At 43.1% G+C, this 22,100-nt stretch overlaps 2 protein-coding genes across 4 annotated transcripts; one reads left to right on the forward strand and one right to left on the reverse strand.

Moving 5' to 3' along the window:
• Positions 1-1,472: 1,472 nt before the first annotated feature.
• LOC119287112 (TLC domain-containing protein 4-like) lies at positions 1,473-5,177 on the forward strand. Of its 3 annotated transcripts, none has more exons than XM_037566626.1 (9): positions 1,473-1,728; positions 2,390-2,521; positions 3,196-3,284; positions 3,389-3,524; positions 3,642-3,716; positions 3,912-4,033; positions 4,118-4,193; positions 4,458-4,517; positions 4,625-5,177. In XM_037566626.1, exons 2-9 carry the CDS (start codon positions 2,408-2,410, stop codon positions 4,751-4,753), a joined length of 801 nt encoding a protein of 266 aa, XP_037422523.1. In that variant the 5' UTR covers positions 1,473-1,728; positions 2,390-2,407; the 3' UTR covers positions 4,754-5,177. The 3 variants fall into 3 exon arrangements, with proteins under 3 accessions (XP_037422523.1, XP_037422522.1, XP_037422524.1); XM_037566625.1 differs by having other exon boundaries at positions 1,473-1,671; XM_037566627.1 differs by lacking the exon at positions 1,473-1,728 and having other exon boundaries at positions 1,896-2,521.
• Positions 5,178-5,330: 153 nt separating this feature from the next.
• LOC119287113 (ras-related protein Rab5A-like) lies at positions 5,331-11,164 on the reverse strand. The gene is made up of 7 exons (XM_037566628.1): positions 11,009-11,164; positions 10,356-10,433; positions 10,096-10,263; positions 9,042-9,090; positions 8,485-8,558; positions 5,956-6,049; positions 5,331-5,775 (listed from the first exon to the last, which is right to left on the reverse strand). The coding sequence occupies exons 1-7, from the start codon at positions 11,048-11,050 to the stop codon at positions 5,663-5,665; spliced, it is 618 nt and encodes a 205-aa protein (XP_037422525.1). The 5' UTR covers positions 11,051-11,164; the 3' UTR covers positions 5,331-5,662.
• Positions 11,165-22,100: the final 10,936 nt, after the last annotated feature.

Genomic DNA, 22,100 nt, shown 5'->3' on the forward strand with positions numbered 1-22,100 from the left:
GGTGTATGAGTGGTGGTGTCAAGGGGTTGGTGTAGGATGGAGGGGGGGTGGGTGCCGCTACAGATCTAGTCTGGTTGCCATGGCAACCAGAGAAGGCACGCGATGGGATCGGGAGGTAGGAGACGATGTAGATCTGATGCGATAGGGTTCATCGGTAGGTCGAGGCGTCGAGCGCGCGTTCGGGTTGTGCGGGTAGCGGGATGTGCCGCCCGAACGTGTGGGCGTTCGCGCCACACACCGGACGTGCGGGTCGTAGCTCGTGCGCCCGGACGCCGTCGTGCGGGCGGGTTAGTCCCCGCACCGAACAGGACGTGCGGGCCGACTCACCTAACTGCCACACGTGTGGCAGTTAGCGCTGCTACATTTAGCGAGAAAAGAAAAAAAACACCAGTACTACTACCTAGTAGCTCGGATGTTGGGACCGTTCCCAGCAAGGAGGAACTGTTTGTTGGGTGGGCAGCATCTCCGTGGAGGTGAACGGGTTGCTTCTGACGATTGGAACGTTTATATTTATTTATTTATTTATACTTCCCAGGCGAGTTGAGCCGTGGACCCCGCAGTGGCGGTGGCGGTGCCCTTTTCTTTCCAGCCAACAGTGGATGCGGGTCTAGAGTCGGACCTAGGATGCAGCATCGACCGCGACTCCTACCGTCCTAGGCTACGCCATCATGGCGGACGGTTGGACGCGAGCGTGCGAGTCCGGCGAGGCGGGCGAGCCGAGTCTCCAGTCCATGACCTAGGTTTGCGCGCCGTGCTCGCCCGCCGGCGGCTCTCAATGCGCCACCACGGACGGCAGCAGCTGACGAAGCAACCGATAACCGAGACTGCGTTGCACGCCACGGCACGCACGGGCACGTCGTACGGCCCGCGCAACACCACCTATAGCTAGCTACCCACGAGTGGTACACTAGCGGTAATCACGTAGCGGTTAATGGCAGAACAAGAGTGTGTGATAGAGCGGAGCGAGGACCGGTGAGGGTGGACCCTAAACCCACCTTAACGGTCCAGCCGAACGACACGGGGATTTGGCGCCAAGGCGACACCGACAACTGATTCGCGCCGATCAGATGAGCACGGGCCGCCTCAACTTATATCTACCAGACAATCAATCAGTGGCTTGTGTGATGCCCTCGATGTGAACATGGGAAAAACCCTGGTGGATTTACGAAAATTTAGCTCAAAATGCGGGGATTATGTGTTATGCGAACATGTAAATTTTTTATGGCCGGCGGTCTCACGAAAACCTAGCTCCAAATGCGGTATGTGAAAATGACCCTTTCGCCCCTCCCACCGCCGCGCTTTGCGGCGTGCCACACACACAATGATTAGCAATCAGTCAGCTTTCCCCCCTCTCCTGCCCCGCACGATCACGAAGCCAGCTCGATCTCACTTGCTAAACTACTGGTCGACGCGACGGTTTATCGCACCAAATCAGTATTCAATGCGGTGGTTGCAAATGAGGCAAAAAGGGGCGGATGGATGGGTGGATGGTGGCACCGAGCTTTTCCTTCTTCAAGCAACGTAGGAGTAGTCTTCGCTCTGCTCCTCCTCTCCCCCACCAGCTCTCGTGCTCGCCGCCAGCCCCGGACAGCGCCGCCCCAGCTCACCGGGAGGACAGCAAGCAATGGAGCGGAGCCTCCCCCCCGTCCCCGTCCCCGCGGCGCGCGTGTAGTAGGGCTCCCTCCCTCCCTCCCTCCCTCCCCCCGCGCGGCTCCTCCCCTGCAAGAGGTGCGGATCGTTTCTTGGCTCCTGTCCTGGCCCTTTCTTGGTCTGTTGACCGCCTCCTCTCGCCCGGATCTCGCGCTTCCGCGGCTCCTCCTGCGGTTTGGATTTGGCTGGCTTCCTCCGCCTGCTGCTGCTGCTTTCGGCGGTGGGGTTTCTTGCTCTTGCTCTTGTTCTTGGGGGCAGGGTCTCCTCGGTGGAGCTTCTGTTTGCTTTCCCCCCCTTTGATTGATGGTGCGGTGTGCGTTCTTTTGGCCGTTTGGTAGCGTGCGGCTGCATTATCTCCGCGCGTGGTGCTCCCGCGAATGGAGATCCGCCCGCGCTGCCGATTTATTCCGGCAAGCACCGAGCTCGCCAATGCGCTCGCTCACAGAGTCGCAGCCACGGAGGCCGTGAGCCATGCTTCGATCACCGTCGATTTGCCAGGAGCGCGTCTGATCGGATTGGGGCCTCCGCCTTCTCGACCGGGCCACAGGGGAGACGCCAATGGGGATGGATAGCTTCGCGCGATGATCATCATAGCAGGCCGTGTACTAGTACTAGCAGCAGCGCGTGTTGGAGGCAGCGCGTGGCGAGATCCGCTCGTGGTGTTCCGTGGGATGTTGTTCTCTGAATGAACGAATGAATGCAGGTTCATCTTCTCAGCGTGTGTTCTGTGACGACGCAGGCGTTTTGATCCGCGAGGATGGCGATGGCGGCCTACAGCAACCAAGCGCAGGCGATGATGAGGGACTACCTGCTCGCCGACCCGCTCGTCCCCTACACCTCCGTGCTCATCGGCGTTTTCCTCTGCAAGATGGTACTAATTTCATCCATCCTTGTGGTTTCCAAGTTAGAGCTGATGATGATTGTAACCATGAGAACATCGGTTATACTCAAGAGTTTTGTTTACACCAGCCCCAAGGAATAACACTGGAGCGTCCAGTACTTATGTATGGCAGGCTAGTTACCACAAATAGGACTAGATAGATACTGGTCTGTTATAACAGAACTAATGGTCTTAACTGTGCACACAAAAATTAATTCTTAGTAAGTACTTCCTTTTTACAGAGGTCCAGTTAATGTGCTGTTGAACATAGTACTAATTTTCCCCTTCGCTACACATATTCTTGATGTTATTGCAATCTTAACTTTGTGTTTTAATAAGTTTACGAAAGTTTAAACACCATTAAATCCAGAAAATATCTGCCAAGTTGAATCAACTTCTGTTCCTTTTGTTCATTAAGGACATAGAACAAGAAAAAACTTGGGATTGTGAGTTGTGACTCAACCTTCAACCATATTTTTCCATCTTCGTTAATCTCAGAACTTTTAAATGTGGCACGATTTACTTTACATCAGTATCTGCTGGCTGCTGTCTATATCAATTTACACTAGCGCCAACCACTTTTGACTTCACAAACCAGTTCTCAATCATTCATGAGCATATTTCTAGTTTCTTCCTGTGATAAAAGGCTATGTTTTATCCTGTAGGCTTATGACCTCACACGGATATTGAGCTCATTCTACTTCAAGGGCTATTCTTCTTTGACAAAAATACAGCGTGTTGAATGGAACAACAGGTCAGTCTTACAGCTAGCTAGTACATATATGTTGCTCCAGTCATGATATTTTCTTTTCACAGATTTCATAGCGGCAAACTGACAACCAATTATACCTGTTTCAGGGGTATGTCCAGTGCACATGCGATCTTTATCGCAGCAGTATCAGTATATCTTGTTGCATCTACAGATCTTTTCTCTGATCGCCTTAATGGGCCTATTACATTCCGCAGTTCGATCATCTCCACCTCTGCATTAGGGGTACTGGCTAACCCTCTTAACATGTATTATGATTGGTCACTAAAGTTTATACTTTTCAAGCTGGACTTTTGTTTCATTGCTCAGTTCACATGTGTGTCCTGGCTGTGTGCTTTACAGGTTTCTGTGGGTTACTTCATCACTGATCTTGCAATGATCTTCTGGTTGTTTCCTTCCCTTGGTGGAATGGAATATGTAGGTGACCAAATCTTACATATATGCAATTCGTTAGTGAACTAGATTTAACTTCAATCTGATTATACTTGAAATAATTCCATGCTATAATTTGGCAACGATTCGGTTCAAAATATTATTATTTGTCAACGGTCTAGATATTTGCTAACTTGTTTGTGACAAGCAACTGCTTATGGTTGTGTGTTTCCGTTTCAGGTACTCCATCATACTCTTTCTCTGGTTGCAATAGCCTACACAATGTTGTCAGGGGAGGGGCAGTTTTACACATACATGATTCTTATTTCAGAAACAACCACCCCTGAAATCAACATGAGATGGTAAACAAGTGAATGAATTTCAACTTTTCTCTGAAATAATTTCTCATGTAGTGTTGATTGAAATGCATTGTTCTTTGTTTTAAGGTTCCTTGACACCGCTGGATTGAAGAAGTCGAGCGCCTACCTGATTAATGGTATTTTGATATTTGTTGTATGGCTGGTGAGTATTTCTTTGAACTGTCTTGAATGTTCTGTAAACAAAGAAAAATCATGAAATTCAGTAAACCAGTATAATAAAGGGATCAGATCAGTAGAAATTGAAGAACTGCTTTACATTCATAATTTGTGAGTAACCTCATGCAGTCATATAGTTGCATTGACAAAGTAACTTCACTGCTTGGTTGTTATACTAGTAGGGTTCTTGCACTAGTATTTGGTGGTGCGATCTTTTCTTTTTATCATAGCATTGGTCTACTTCTTTCAGGTGGCAAGGATATTTTTGTTCCTGTATGTATTTTACCACATCTATTTGCACTACAGCCAGGTACTAGAGATCTTCATTGAAATGCGCTAATTCAGTTTTCCTTAGTACACAACATCCATATGCCATCTGACACAATTTTACCTGCTTTTCAATTGATTTCACAACAGATAATGAAGATGCACGCATTTGGTTATTACCTGACACTGACCGTGCCGTCGGTGCTCTTTGTCATGAACGCAATGTGGTTTACGAAGATTTTGAAAGGGGTAATGAAAACACTGTCGAAATGGTCGTAATCGGAGTAGGCTTTGCGGACCAGAAGTGCAACATAACTGGGTGTTCCTGCCGTGCTGCACTGCGTGTGACTTGAATATGTAAAGTTATGAATATATGAATTAGGCTTTGCAGACCGGAAGTACAACGCCAACTTGGTTGGTGTTCCTGCAGTGCTGCTTGAGACCTTGATGTGCAAAGTTATGAACATATCGGCGTAACTAGGGAAAGTGAATATGTAAAATACTAGCAAACAAGTTAGATTAGGCTAAATCGCGCTATTTTCCATGAGCTGGGATTTCCTGGCCAGTTTGGCACTGTACTGAAGTTCCTATTCCAATCCTGCAATCTGTGTATACCAGGCCAGGAGATAATTCCATTGCATCTCTTATTCATACTAAATTTGATAATCTAATTTGAGATATTATATATAAGCTGTTGTTATTCCTGGGATGTGTAAAAATGGGTAGATTTGTGTCCATGGTTGTTGCATTCCCCTGCACATTACCTGTTTCCTGGTCAAATTTTGCTATATTCGCTCTTTGCTGCAAAATTTGGTTGAAATTTTCTGCAAACCATCTCCAAACTGACCCCATCAACTAATATAAAATTCCTACACACACGATGCAGCTGTATTCTCTGTTGAATAACCTGTTGCATACTATCTGAACATCAAACTTAGGAGCAACAATTACTGGGGGACACAATCAACCACTTTGGAGGTAACTCTCACTTAAGATATCTGCAGCGGCATTCTAGTATGGGCATTTACATGACAAACACATGAACGAAAAAGAAAAGACAGGTGGGCACGGTAGCGCTTAAGAGTATGTCAGATAAGGCACAGGAGCAAGAGGCGCTTTCAGGATAGTTTGTCGAGATTCCTCTCCCAAAATTTCTCAGACGACGAATGTGACCAAATATACGATGCTTCAGGAGGAGCAGCACGAAGCCGCGCTGACCACTCTCTCATTGGGTCTCTGGGAGAGAACCATCCCCGCCGCCTGTGGGTTCTGCGCTGCCTGCCCTTGCAGCAATCTCTTCGCTGCAATGGGAATCGATGAAACATTAGCATCTAATCATATAACATCAATGCAAACACGTAAAAAAAGAAGACAAAAGTCTTATGTTAAGGGGCAAAAGGTGGAGCAAGGTAACGGTGGACTGCACTGCGGCTTAGAGATTTTCGGTCCAGAAACCAACAGCCCGTAGAAAGTGGACTCACCAATCTCATAAAATATGTCATTCACATTGGTTGCAGTTTTAGCAGATGTTTCCATGAAGAAGAGGCCATTCTCCTGCGCATACGTCTTGGCTTCCTGCAGTAAATGAACCTCATGTCACACATAAATATAGAACAGCTACCTGAGCTGATAAAAAAACACCCACATCAAGTAAACCAAATGATGCAAGCAACATGAAGTAGCACATTCTCTTGTCATAACTTCATACTTCCTGCTTCCATACTCCCTCTGTTGCAAATTGTAAGACCCCGAGTAGGGCAGCCCGGTGCATGTAGCTCCCGCTTGCGCAGGGTCCGGGGAAGGGTCCGACCACTTTGGGTCTATAATACGCAGCCTTTCCCTACATTTCTGTAAGAGGCTGTTTCCAGGACTTGAACCCGTGACCTCATGGTCACAAGGCAGCAGCTTTACCACTGCGCCAAGGCTCCCCTTCAAATTGTAAGACCCCGAGTAAGCATAAAAATTAAGGGTGCGTTTGGAACTTAGGAAAAATTAGTTATAGCCTTGCTCGGCAAGGAGGAGACGTTTTTTGGGCAAAGAGGAGACATTTGGTAGGGAGATGAACACTCTTGCTTTCCTTGGCATGGTTGCCCTTAACTGCCAATAAATTCTTGACAGTGCAGAGAGCCAAATCAGCTCTCTTGCGCGGGCAAGCAAGCTGGTGCTACGTGAGGGACAACCAACTGCCTGTCGAACGTGAGGCTTTGATACCAAACTAAACACGGAGTTTTGCTTTTTCCAATAATAGCTCAGCCTGGCTAGTTTAATCCCCTCCAGGTTGGGCAAAATGAGCTGTACAAATCATGAAAAGAGAGATGTGAAAATGACCAAGCTATACTTGTCATAACTTAATATTCCCTGCTAGTCAGTGAGAGCATAGCTTACAAATGCTCGAGAAGTGATAAGTGGAAAAAACGAGAAACACCAATAAATTCTCATATGCGCGCCTAATACTGTAAAAAGAGTTGGAAAAAATCATACTCCCTTCCGTTAGATTTCTTTCCAATCTTGCCCCTAATTAATCGCTGGGCTGTACTTAATTTTCCTAGTTGGATTCAAGGACGTTGGGCTGTTAGTGCACAAGGTAATTAAGCCGGCACATGATTAGAGGGGGAAAGGGCTGTGGACTCAGGGTTATTTTTGTCAAAACTAGTGCTAATTTCTTTCTGCGCCTTGTTTTCTGAATCACAGCAGAAAACATTCATGCCCTTCAGTATGCAATTTAGGGAGTGTGCCTTATCATTTGAAATGGTTGGTAGGAGTACCACCATATTTACTACTACCAAAACAATTTCATCAAAACTACAGAAAAACAGATAGCATGAACGTGCTGATAGTAGTAAATAATGGTATCCTGGCCGTCTTTAATTTCTTAAAAAATGTTTAGGCCTTCTTTGGTTCATAGGATAGGAATTTTAGGCCTCCTTTGGTTTGGAGGAATTTCATAGGAATTTTAGAGGATAGGATTCTTATAGGATTTTTTCCTTTAGAGCCCTTTGGTTCATAGGAATAGATTCCTATTCCTACATAGGATTTGTTCCTATCCTCCACATTTCATAGGAAAATAAAAATGAGCCTAGACTCAATGGAAAAATTCCTTTGATGTCAACCAAATGACATCTCGTTTCCTATTCCTACTCATAGGATTTGAGATACATGCCATCTCATTTCCTACAAAATTCCTATTCCTATGATAATCCTATCCTATGAACCAAAAGAAGCCTTATAGGAATAGGAAAATCATAGGAAGTGAGATGACATGCATGTCAATTCCTATAGAGAAAGAGATGTCATTTGGTGCATAGGATAGGATTTTTTCCATTGAGTCTAGGCTAATGTTTTTTTCCTCCAAAACGTGAAGGATTGATTCCTATCCTACATAGGAATAGGAATCAATTCCTACAAACCAAAGGGCTTCAAAGGAATTTTTCCTTTGCAAATCCTATCCTATAGAATTCCTACAAAAATCCTACAAACCAAAGGAGGCCTTAGATGCTGCAGGAAACATAAATACATTACTTTTGATTGTCTTGGCAAATGTGTAAAATTCCCTGTAACTAAAGCAAGCAAGGCACAAAAGACTATATGATGGTAATACCGTCTTCAGGAAAGAACGCAGATATGTGCATCAAGATGCTCCACAGTAGGAAGTTGTGAAAACTAAATACAATGTGAAAGTGTAATATCAAGTATTTGCCTTCAAATTATAAGGTTCTGTGTAAATGTTACAACTAAACAGATTAAAATACAAGGTGGATTTAATGTGCTCACAGAGAGATTTTCTGTGTACAACTGTTGAACCCCAAATAAACAGAAATAAGAATGATATGATGTGATGCTGACGGTGCATATTATAGTATGAAAGGAAGATTATTTGAATTACTAGTTGACAACACCATATCTATTTTCAATGGCAGAAAATTAAACATCGGTGAAATAGAACAGTGAAACATAGTACAATACTAGACTGGGAAGGTTGAAAGCAACCAGCAAGAAAATGGACTACATACCTCTATTTGAACCTCCCTCGCCTCAAGCAAATCAGCTTTGTTGCCAGCAAGAGCCACTACTGTATTCTGGTTTCCTACAACAATGAAAAGGTTAAATTAATATGTCTGTATTAACAAGCGACAAAACCTTTCACATGGCCTGATTCTGTTAACTATTGGTATTTATACTACCATTAATCAGATCCAAAAGCGCAAATATTTTCAGAAAAGATCCAAAATCACAAACGTGAAATGAGCAAAGAAGTCAAATGTGAGTATAAGTGGAAATTTATAATAACTTAAACATGATGATCTTTGTAGCCAAAATAGAAGTGTAAACAAAACAAAGTGTGCAGACCAAATAAAATGCAGCTTAATTTCATAAACATGTGGAAAACACAAACCTAAAGTGACTCAAACTGCATATTAGTCTTATCATCAAATCCAGAAACACAGAGCACTTACGAAATGGATTTCGTACAAGCTAACTATTTGAGGAGCTGGTTAGTCATACAGTTACTGACCAGACATGATCAAACATCAGGCATGACATGTCTTCAAATGATAAAGTGGAGTACCTTGAGCTTGAAGTTCTTGAACCCATTTCTTTGCTCGGGTGAAGGATGCCTGAAGGTAAAAATATTAAAAGTTACATGATATCTTAATGGGATCATCCCTGCACTTAGCGGTAGCTATACTGCTTCTAGATTAAGTTAATGCTTTTTCAAGCACATAATAGAATTACAACATGAAGCAGCAAACACAAAGTGCATATGTGGTGCGAACATGCTAAAACAGAAGAGGTTCCATGATAACTAAAAACTCGTTGAAACAGCACCACAGCAAACATACATCCATAGTCGAGAACTATTTTGAGGAATACCGTGTATTAGTCGTCAACTAAGTATTATCAATGCCCGTTAAGGCATTAACTATGGATTGTTAACCTCATGTGCAACAAAGGAATATAAACCATCCAAGGTATTCCACATGGATCAACCACTAGTAACCAGTTAAATGCACTAGTACTTAAGTGTGTTAAAAGCTCAAAACTTTCAGAGAATGCATGGAAGCAAAACTAGATATTTCTACCATGTTCTCACCAAGACCCACTCATTGCTGGCAAGTAAACAACAAACTTAACCATCACAAAATTTTGTAACTTCATTTATGGTGTCATCCATACAAAATCGTAGCCCCTGTCACATTTTTACTGTTATGAAGTACGGCACCCTGCAGTTCTCACAGGCATACACACTCTTTTGCAATACAAGGTAAGCAAGTGCAGGTCTACTTGAATAATGTTTTCTCTTCTCCATAGTTTCACTATCTCTCTTTCTCTTGGAACAGATTAGTGACTGAAGAAACCAAGTTGTCAGATTTTACCCAAGTGCCTGAGAACTAAATCACGCCATCTGGAGACTACTACCTTGCCTGACTTTACTGCCCCTGCTACAATTATTCTTGGTTCCCTTTTAATTCCCCAATTGAACTCACAACTAAACGTACTTCTGTAAGGATTCATAACCATTGTTCATTCGCCAAAGCAACTAACATGCAAATAATAGGAGACTGTCATCGAGACCTATTATTTTATCACCGGAACAGGTAAACCAATTCCATTTTACTAACCTGGTTCGAGATGTCATAGACAACTATGGCTGCGGCAGCACCCCTGTAGTACATGGGGGCCAAGCTGTGATACCTCTCCTGCCCAGCAGTATCCCAAATTTCAAACTTCACAGTCTCGTCATTAACAGCCAATGTTTGAGAGAAGAAAGCCGCTCCAATTGTCGATTCCTGAAGACAAATAGACCAATACAATGATCATTTTCAGAACAAAACCTACAGATATATTATGTTCAACAAAAGGAGCGTATCAGCCGACTTGCCTGGAATTCAACAAATTGTCCTTTTACAAACCGAAGCACCAGGCTGGATTTCCCAGCACCCACATCGCCAAGAAGAACCTGAAAAATCCGAGCATAGTAAAACATTGGCATTTCACAGCCCACGAGATTCTAACAGCGCAAAATCAATATGTTTCACACTAAAAAAATAGTACTCGGAACGTAAGTTAGCAATTTGCCGTAAAACTGACCATCAAAATGGAATTTAGATAAGAACTGGGAAACATTTATGATCTCAAAATCACCTTGCTTGTGAAACATTGAAGTCAAGAAAAGAGAAATTAATGAGCATATCTTCACATACATTTTGCACCCCCAAAGACAAGAGTTACTAATACTCCAAGCTAACAGAGACTGAAAAAGAAAGTGTGGCTACTGGCGCAGAACAACATCTTCTACTGGAGAATTCCCCAGCAAACATAATCTATTAATCTTACTACATGATATTATTAGCCGTCGTAACAGCAGCGACACCATCATCAATTGTGCACTCGACAAGTGATCGGGAGCACCACCACGAGACATCACACCAAAAACTAGTCAGATACTTCTACTAGGTAGTAGCGATCAAGATCCAGCCCGGGCGATTCGGTGGTCAATGGCTGCGGCGGATCACTAGAGATAAGAATTCGCACCAGTTTGGCGTTGCGGATCTTGCTGCCGGCGCTGGCCGCCATCGGATTCGACGCCGGATTAGCGCTGCGTTCTCGCGGAACCTTGAAACAGATCAAACCGCACGCGAGGAGGCGAATTGGGGAATTGGTTGTTGGCTCTCCGCGTGTGAAATGTGTTTCTCTTTATTATTTTTTGGCTTAAGAAAAATACTTTTTCAGGTGCGCCCTTGTAGAGCTGTATAATTAGACTTCCCTACGTCAACGCTCAGCACAAACCTTCGCTGCTCGTATGCGCAATGCATTTCCCATTTCAAAGAGATTACTCCTCCGATCCAATATACTTTCTCCAACCCAAAATAAGTGTCGACGACTAAGTATAACTTTGCACAAGTTTGGATTTCTTCTTCTCGTTTTAAATTTGTGAACTCTAGCCAAATATGTCATGACCATCATAAATATATCTTTATGTTAAAAATGACCATCATTACTACATCACTAACCAAATGATGTCGGCTAGAAGGATAAAATGTGTAGCTATGACCCATGGGCCGCAAGGGCTTTTGCAAGAGTGTATGCAATGGAGTCGGCTATCCCTTGGCTAAGTGAGGAGGCATACTTAAATTACATTGCACGAACCTTACACCACAAAAAGAGGATCCAAGAACTATAATCCCATTGTCCTATTCCTATTTGAGTTCTTTGTGTCTCGCTCCCTGGACCCCCTTCCCTCTATATCCCATTTCGCATTTCAAAACTAGGTTAGGTCCATGAAAACTCTTGGTACGAGAGCCACCCATCTTACGCTAATGAGACTCAATCCCTTTGAGACCATCACAACGTAGACCACGAAAGGAGTGGTGGCAGGGAGTACCATGACCACTGCGATGTCGAAGCAACTTCATGATCCCTTCACATGTGTGCATCCGTAGCTCTCGGAGCTGACAACATAAGTCACCGTCAACGTCACAACTTCTCGACCATTTCGAGACTCCTCGTCATGTCCCTGATCTCATCTGGGTCTCCGAACAAACTTCGATCACCAAATCACATAACTCATAATACAAATCATCACAGAACGTTAAGCGTGTGGATCCTACGGGTTCGAGAACTATGTAGACATGACCGAGACTCATCTCCAGTCAATAGCCAATAGAGGAACCTGGATGCTCATATTGGTTCCTACATATTCTACAAAGATCTTTATCGGTCAAACCGTATAACGATATACATTGTTCCCTTTGTCATCGGTATGTTACTTGCCCGAGATTCGATCGTCGGTATCTCAATACCTAGTTCAATCTCGTTACCGGCAAGTCTCTTTACTCATTCCGTAATGCATCATCCCGTAACTAACTCATTAGTCACATTGCTTGCAAGGCTTATAGTGATGTGCATTACCGAGAGGGCCCATAGATACCTCTCGATACTCGGAGTGACGAATCCTAATCTTGATCTATGCCAACTCAACAAACACCATCGGAGACACCTGTAGAACATCTTTATAATCACCCAATTACGTTGTGATGTTTGATAGCACACAAGGTGTTCCTCCGGTATTCGGGAGTTGCATAATCTTATAGTCTGAGCAATGAAACTGTAACGATCATCGTGCTAACGGATGGGTCAAGTCAATCACATCATTCTCTAATGATGTGATCCCGCTTATCGAATGACAACTCTTTGTCCATGGCTAGGAAACTTAACTATCTTTGATTAACGAGCTAGTCAAGTAGAGACATACTAGTGACACTCTGTTTGTTTATGCATTTCACACATGTACTAAGTTTCGGGTTAATACAATTCTAGCATGAATAATAAACATTTATCATGATATAAGAAAATATAAATAACAACTTTATTATTGCCTCTAGGGCATATTTCCTTCAGTCTCCCACTTGCACTAGAGTCAATAATCCAGTTCACATCGCCATGTGATTTAACACGAATAGTTCACATCTTTATGTGATTAGTTCACATCTCTATGTGACTAACACCCAAAGGGTTTACTAGAGTCGATAATCTAGTTCACATCGCTATGTGATCAACACCCAAAGAGTGATAATGTTTTGCTTGTGAGAGAAATTTAGTCAACGGGTCTGCCACATTCAGAGCTGTATGTATTTTGCAAATTTTCTATGTCTACAATGCTTTGCATGGAGCTACTCTAGCTAATTGCTCCCACTTTTAATATGTATCTAGATCGAGACTTAGAGTCATCCAGATCAGTGTCAAAGCTTGCATCGACGTAACTCTTTACGACGAACTCTTTGTCACCTCCATAACCGAGAAACATTTCCTTATTCCACTAAGGATATTTTTGACCGCTGTCTAGTGATCCACTCCTGGATCACTATTGTACCCTCTTGCCAATCTTATGGTAAGGTACACAATAGGTCTGGTACACAGCATAGCATATTTTATAGAATCTATGACTGAGGCATAGGGAATGACTTTTCATTCTCTTTCTATTTTCTGCTGTGGTCGGGTTTTGAGTCTTTACTCAACTTCACACCTTGCAACACAGGCAAGAACTTCTTCTTTGACTATTCTATTTTGAACTACTTCAAAACCTTGTCAAGGTATGTACTCATTGAAAATATATCAAGCGTCTTGATCTATCTTGATGCTCAATATGTAAGTAGCTTCACCGAGGTCTTTCTTTGAAAAACTCCTTTCAAATACTCCTTTATGCTTTCCAGAAAATTCTACATTATTTCCGATCAACAATATGTCATTCACATATACTTATCAGAAATGTTGTAGTGCTCCCACTCACTTTCTTGTAAATACAGTCTTCACCGCAAGTCTGTATAAAACAATATGCTTTGATCACTTTATCAAAGCATATATTCCAACTCCGAGATGCTTGCACCAGTCCATAGATGGATTGCTGGAGCTTGCTCACTTTGTTAGCACCTTTAGGATTGACAAAACCTTCTGGTTGCATCATATACAATTCTTCTTTAAGAAATTCATTAAGGAATGCAGTTTTGACATCCATTTGTCAGATTTCATAAAATGCGGCAACTGCTAACATGATTCAGACAGACTTTTAAGCATCGATACGAGTGAGAAAATCTCATCGTAGTCAACACCTTGATCTTGTCGAAAACGTTTTGCGACAATTCAAGCTTTGTAGATAGTAACACTACTATCATCGTTCGTCTTCCTCTTGAAGATCCATTTATTCTCAATGACTCACCGATCATCGGGCAAGTCAATCAAAGTCCATACTTTGTTCTCATACATGGATCCCATCTCAGATTTCATGGCCTCAAGCCATTTTGCGAAATCTGGGCTCATCATCGCTTCCTCATAGTTCGTAGGTTCGTCATGGTCTAGTAACATGACTTACAGAATAGGATTACCGTACCACTCTGGTGCGGACCGTACTCTGATTGACCTACGAGGTTCGGTAGTAACTTGATCTGAAGTTTCATGATCATCATCATTAGCTTCCTCACTGATTGGTGTAGAAATCAATGGAACTGATTTCTGTGATGAACTACTTTCCAATTCAGGAGAAGGTACAATTACCCCATCAAGTTCTACTTTCCTCCCACTCACTTCTTTCGAGAGAAACTCCTTCTCTAGAAAGGATCCATTCTTAGCAACAAAATATCTTGCCTTCGGATCTGTGATAGAAGGTGTACCCAACAGTTTCTTTTGGGTATCCTATGAAGACGCACTACTCTAATTTGGGTTCGAGCTTATCAGTTTTAAACTTATTCACATAAGCATCGCAACCCCAAACTTTAAGAAACGACAACTTTGGTTTCTTGCCAAACCATAGTTCATACGGTGTCATCTCAACGGATTTAGATGGTGCCCTATTTAACGTGAATGAAGTTGTCTTTAATGCATAACCCCAAAATGATAGTCGTAATTCGGTAAGAGACATCATAGATCGCACCATATCCAATAAAGTACGATTACAACGTTCGGACACACCATTATGCTGTGGTGTTCCAAGTGGCGTGAGTTGCGAAACTATTCCACATTGTTTCAAATGAAGACCAAACTCGTAACTCAAATATTCACCTCCACAATCAGATCGTAGAAACTTTATTTTCTTATTACGATGATTTTCCACTTCACTCTGAAATCCTTTGAACTTTTCAAATGTTTCAGACTTATGTTTCATTAAGTAGATATACCCATATATGCTCAAATCATCTGTGAAGGTCAGAAAATAATGATACCCACCGCGAGCCTCAACACTTATCGGATCGCGTACATCAATATGTATTAATTTCCAATAAGTCAGTTGCTCGCTCCATTGTTCCGGAGAACGGAGTCATAGTCATCTTGCCCATGAGGCAAGGTTCGCAAGCATCAAGTGATTTCAAAAGTCCATCAGCATGGAGTTTCTTTATGCACTTTACACCAATATGACCTAAACGGCAGTGCCACAAATAGGTTGCACTATCATTATTAACTTTGCATCTTTTGGCTTCAATATTATGAATATGTGTATCACTATGATCGAGATTCAATAAACCATTCACCTTGGGTGTATGACCACAGAAGGTTTTATTCATGTAAACAGAATAACAATTATTCTTTGACTTAAATGAATAACCGTATTGCAATAAACATGATCCAATCATATTATGCTCAACGTAAACACCAAATAACATTTGTTTTAGGTTCAACACTAATCCCGAAGGTAAAGGGAGTGTTCGATGGTGATCTTATCAACCTTGGAATCATTTCCAACACACGTCGTCACCTCGTCCTCAACTAGTCTTTGTTTATTTTGCAACTCTCGTTTCGAGTTACTTCTCTTAACAATTGAACTAGTATCAGATACCGAGGGTTTGCTATAAACACTAGTAAAGTACACATCAATAACATGTATATCAAATATACCTTTGTTCACTTTGCCATCCTTCTTATCCGCCAAGTATCTAGGGAAGCTCCACTTCCAGTGACCATTTCCTTTGCAGTAGAAGCACTCAGTTTCAGGCTTGTGTCTAGCTTTGTGCTTCTTCATGGGAGTGGCAACTTGCTTGACATTCTTCTTGAAGTTCCCTTTATTTCCCTTGCCCTTTTACTTGAAACTAGTGGTCTTGTCAACCATCAACACTTGATACTTTTTCTTGATTTCTACCTTCGCCGATTTCAGCATCGCGAAGAGCTTTGGGAATTGTTTTCGTTATCCCTTGCATATTATAGTTCATCATGAAGTTCTAGTAACTTGGTGATAGTGACTAGAGAACTCTGTCAATCACTATCTTATCGGGAAGATTAATTCCCACTTGATTCAAGTGATTGTAGTACTCAGACATTCTGAGCACATGCTCACTCTTGAGCTATTCTCCTCCATATTGTAGGTAAAGTACTGTCAGAGGTCTCATACCTCTTGACACGGGCATGAGTATGAGATACCAATTTCAACTCTTGGAACATATTATATGCTCCGTGGCGTTCAAAACATTTTTGAAGTCCCGGTTCTAAGCTGTAAAGCATGGTGCACTAAACTATCAAGTAGTCATCATACCGAGTTTGTCAAACGTTCATAACGTCTGCATCTGCTCCTGCAATAGGTCTATCACCTAGCGGTGCATCAAGGACATAATTCTTCTATGCAACAATCAAGATAATCCTCAGATCACGGACCTAGTCCGCATCATTGCTACTATCATCTTTCAACATAGTTTTTCTCTAGGAACATACCAAAAATAAACGGGGAGCTACATGGCGAGCTATTGATCTACAACATAGTTATGCAAATACTATCAGGACTAAGTTCATGATAAATTAAAGTTCAATTAATCATATTACTTTAAGAACTCCCACTTAGATAGACATCCCTCTAGTCATCTAAATGATCACGCGATCCAAATCAACTAAACCATGTCCGATCATCACGTGAGATGGAGTAGTTTTCAATGGTGAACATCACTATATTGATCATATCTACTATATGATTCACGCTCGACCTTTCGGTCTCCACTGTTCCGAGGCCATATCTGCATATGCTAGGCTCGTCAAGTTTAACATAAGTATTCCGCGTGTGCAAAACTGGCTTGCACCCGTTGTATGTGAACGTAGAGCTTATCACACCCAATCATCACGTGGTGTCTCGGCACGACGAACTGTCGCAGCGGTGCATACTCAGGGAGAACACTTATACCTTGAAATTTAGTGAGAGATCATCTTATAATGATATCGCCGAACTAAGCAAAATAAGATGCATAAAGGATAAACATCACATGCAATAAAAATATGTGACATGATATGGCCATGATCATCTTGTGCCTTTGATCTCCATCTCCAAAGTACCGTCATGATCTCTATCATCACCGGCATGACACCATGATCTCCATCATCTTGATCTCTATCAACGTGTCATCACATGGTCGTCTCGCCAACTATTGCTCTTGCAACTATTGCTATCGCATAGCGATAAAGTAAAGCAATTATTTGGCGCTTGCATCTTATGCAATAAAGAGACAACCATAAGGCTTCAACCAGTTGTTGATAACTTCAACAAAAACATGATCATCTCATACAACAACTTATATCTCATCACGTCTTGACCATATCACATCATAATAAGCCTTGCAAAAACACGTTAGACGTCCTCTACTTTGTTGTTGCAAGTTTTACGTGGCTGCTATGGGCTGAGCAAGAACCGTTCGTACCTAAGCATCAAAAAACACAACGCGGTATAGTGATTGCTTTTTGATCTTCAGAAAGAACGTGTTCATTGAATCCGATTCAACTAAAGTTGGAGAAACTGACACCCACTAGCCACCTGTGTGTGAAGCACGTCGGTAGAACCAGTTTCGTGTAAGCGTACGCGTAATGTTGGTCTTGGCCGCTTCATCCAACAATACCACCGAATCAAGAATCAACTAGTGACGACAAGCAATATGTATATACCCACGCCCACAACTCTTGTTTGTTCTACTCGTGCATGTTGTTGGGTAACGTAGTAATTTAAAAAAATTCCTACGCACACGCAAGATCATGGTGATGCATAGTAACGAGAGGGAAGAGTGTTGTCTACATACCCTCGTAGACCGACAGTGGAAGCGTTATGACAACGCGGTTGATGTAGTCGTACGTCTTCACGGCCTGACCGATCAAGCACCGAAACTACGACACCTCCGAGTTCTAGCACACGTTCAGCTCGATGACGATCCCCAGACTTCGATCCAGCAAAGTGTCGGGGAAGAGTTCCGCCAGCACGACGGCGTGGTGACGATCTTGATGTTCTACCGTCGCAGGGCTTCGCCTAAGCACCGGTACAATATTATCGAGGATTATGGTGGAGGGGGGCACCACACACGGCTAAGAGAACGATCTCCAAGATCAACTTGTGTATCTAGAGGTGCCCCCTGCCCCCGTATATAAAGGAGCAAGGGGGAGGGGCGGCCGGCCAGGAGGAGGCGCGCCAGGGAGGAGTCCTACTCCTACCGGGAGTAGGACTCCCTCCTTTTTCCTTGTCCAACTAGGAGAGGGGGAAGGAAGGGAGAGAGGAGAGGAAGGAAAGGGGGGGCGCCGCCCCCCTCCTTGTCCAATTCGGACTAGAGGGGGAGGGGGCGCGCGGCCTGCCTTGGCCGCCCCTCCTTTTCTCCACTTTGGGCCCATGAGGCCCATTAACCCCCCGGTACTCCGGTTTTATCCGAAACTTCTCCCGAACAGTTCCGGTGTCCGAATATAGCCGTCCAATATATCAATCTTTATGTCTCGACCATTTCGAGACTCCTCGTCATTTCGGTGATCACATCCGAGACTCCGAACAATCTTCGGTACATCAAAATATATAAACTCATAATGAAACTGTCATCGTAACATTAAGCGTGCGGACCCTACGGGTTCGAGAACAATGTAGACATGACTGAGACACGTCTCCAGTCAATAACCAATAACGGAACCTAGATGCTCATATTGGCTCCTACATATTCTACGAAGATCTTTATCGGTCAGACCGCATAACAACATACGTTGTTCCCTTTGTCATCGATATGTTACTTGCCCGAGATTCGATCGCCGGTATCTCAATACCTAGTTCAATCTCGTTACCGGCAAGTCTCTTTACTCGTTTCGTAATACATCATCTCGCAACTAACTCATTAGTTGCAATGCTTGCAAGGCTTATGTGATGTGCATTACCGAGAGGGCCCAGAGATACCTCTCCGACAATCGGAGTGACAAATCCTAATCTCGAAATACGCCAACCCAACATGTACCTTTGGAGACACCTGTAGAGCTCCTTTATAATCACCCAGTTATGTTGTGACGTTTGGTAGCACACAAAGTGTTCCTCCGGCAAACAGGAGTTGCATAATCTCATAGTCATAGGAACATGTATAAGTCATGAAGAAAGCAATAGCAACATACTAAACGATCGGGTGCTAAGCTAATGGAATGGGTCATGTCAATCACATCATTCTCCTAATGATGTGATCCCGTTAATCAAATGACAACACATGTCTATGGTTAGGAAACATAACCATCTTCGATTAACGAGCTAGTCAAGTAGAGGCATACTGATGACGTTTAGTTTGTCTATGTATTCACACAAGTATGTTAATACAATTCTAGCATGAATAATAAACATTTATCATGATATAAGGAAATAAAATAATAACTTTATTTTTGCCTCTAGGGCATATTTCCTTCACATATAACATCTTGGCATAGACTTGGCTCTAATACCACTATTGGGGAACACAGTAATTTCAAAAAAATTCCTACGCACACGCAAGATCTATCATGGTGATGCATAGCAATGAGAGGGGAAGAGTATTGTCCACGTACCCTCGTAGACCGTAAGCGGAAGCGTTATGACAACACGGTTGATGTAGTCGTACGTCTTCACGATCCAACCGATCCTAGTATCGAAAGTACGGCACCTCCGTGATCTGCACATGTTCGACTCGGTGACGTCCCATGAACTCATGATCCAGCAGAGTGTCAAGGGAGAGCTTCGTCAGCATGACGGCGTGATGACGGTGATGATGAAGCTACCGACACAGAGCTTTGCCTAAGCACTATGACGATATGACCGAGGTGGATTATGGTGGAGGGGGGCATCGCACACGGCTAAGGGATCAATGATCAACTTGTGCGTCTATGGGGTGCCCCCTGACCACGTATATAAAGGATGGAGGGAGGAGGAGGCCGGCCCTCATAGAGTGCACCGAAGTGTGGAGTCCTACTAGCTAGGACTCCCTAGTCCTAGTACGATTCCACCTCCCACATGGAATAGGGAAAAGGGAAGGGAGAAGGAGAAGGAAGGAAGGGGGCGCCCCCTTTCCCTAGTCCAGTTCGAAGCAGTCCATAGAGAAGGGGTGCGGCCACCCTTGAGGCTTTTCTCTCCTTTCCCGTATGGCCCATTAAGGCCCAATACGAATTCCCGTAACTCTCCGGTACTCCGAAAAATACCCGAATCACTCAGAACCTTTCCGATGTCCGAATATAGCCTTCCAATATATCGATCTTTACGTCTCAACCATTTTGAGACTCCTCGTCATGTCCCTGATCTTATCCGGGACTCCGAACAAACTTCGGTCATCAAATCACATAACTCATAATACAAATCGTCACAGAACGTTAAGCGTGCGGAGCCTACGGGTTCGAGAACTATGTAGACATGACCGAGACTCATCTCCAGTCAATAACCAATAGCGGAACCTGGATGCTCATATTGGTTCCTACATATTCTACGAAGATCTTTATCGGTCAAACCGCATAACGATATACGTTGTTCCCTTTGTCATCAGTATGTTACTTGCCCGAGATTCGATCGTCGGTATCTCCATACCTAGTTCAATCTCGTTACCGGCAAGTCTCTTTACTCGTTCCGTAATGCATCATCTCGTAACTAACTCATTAGTCACATTACTTGCAAGGCTTATAGTGATGTGCATTACCGAGAGGGCCCAGAGATACCTCTCCGATACTCGGAGTGACAAATCCTAATGTTGATCTATGCCAACTCAACAAACACCATCGGAGACACCTGTAGAGCATCTTTATAATCACCCAGTTACGTTGTGATGTTTGATAGCACACAATATGTTCCTCTGGTATTCGGGAGTTGCATAATATCATAGTTTGAGAAATATGTATAAGTCATGAAGAAAGCAGTAGCAATGAAACTGTAACAATCATCGTGCTAAGCTAACAGATGGGTCAAGTCAATCACATCATTCTCTAATGATGTGATCCCGCTTATCAAATGACAACTCTTTGTCCATGGCTAGGAAACTTAACCATCTTTGATTAACGAGCTAGTCAAGTAGAGGCATACTAGTGACATTGTTTGTTTATGCATTCACACATGTACTAAGTTTCCGGTTAATACAATTCTAGCATGAATAATAAACATTTATCATGATATAAGGAAATATAAATAACAACTTTATTATTGCCTCTAGGGCATATTTCCTTCATCTACCTCCACCCCCATCTCCGATGTTTGTCTAGTTTAGGATCTGGGGGGGTTGACCACTACAAGATCATGCTACATGTAGACGTTGTTGGGCCTCCAAGTGCAGAGGTTTGTAGGACAGTAGCAAATTTCCCTCAAGTGGATGACCTAAGGTTTATCAATCCGTAGGAGGCGTAGGATGAAGATAGTCTCTCTCAAGCAACCCTGCAACCAAATAACAAAGAGTCTCTTGTGTCCCCAACACACCCAATACAATGGTAAATTGTATAGGTGCACTAGTTCGGCGAAGAGATGGTGAAACAAGTGGTATATGGATAGTAGATAAAGGTATTTGTAATCTGAAATAATAAAAACAGCAAGGTAGCAAGTGATAAAGGTGAGCGTAAACGGTATTGCAATGTGTTGAAACAAGGCCTAGGGTTCATACTTTCGCTAGTGCAAGTTCCCTCAACATTACTAACATAATTGGATCACATAACTATCCCTCAACATGCAACAAAGAGTCACTCCAAAGTCACTAATAGCAGAGAACGAACGAAGAGATTATGGTAGGGTACGAAACCACCTCAAAGTTATTCTTTCCAATCAATCCGTTGGGCTATTCCTATAAGTGTCACAAACAGCCCTAGAGTTCGTACTAGAATAACACCTTAAGACACAAATCAACCAAAACCCTAATGTCACCTAGATACTCCAATGTCA

This window comes from Triticum dicoccoides, chromosome 4A (genome assembly GCF_002162155.2).
Source record: "Triticum dicoccoides isolate Atlit2015 ecotype Zavitan chromosome 4A, WEW_v2.0, whole genome shotgun sequence".
Lineage (NCBI taxonomy): Eukaryota > Viridiplantae > Streptophyta > Magnoliopsida > Poales > Poaceae > Triticum > Triticum dicoccoides.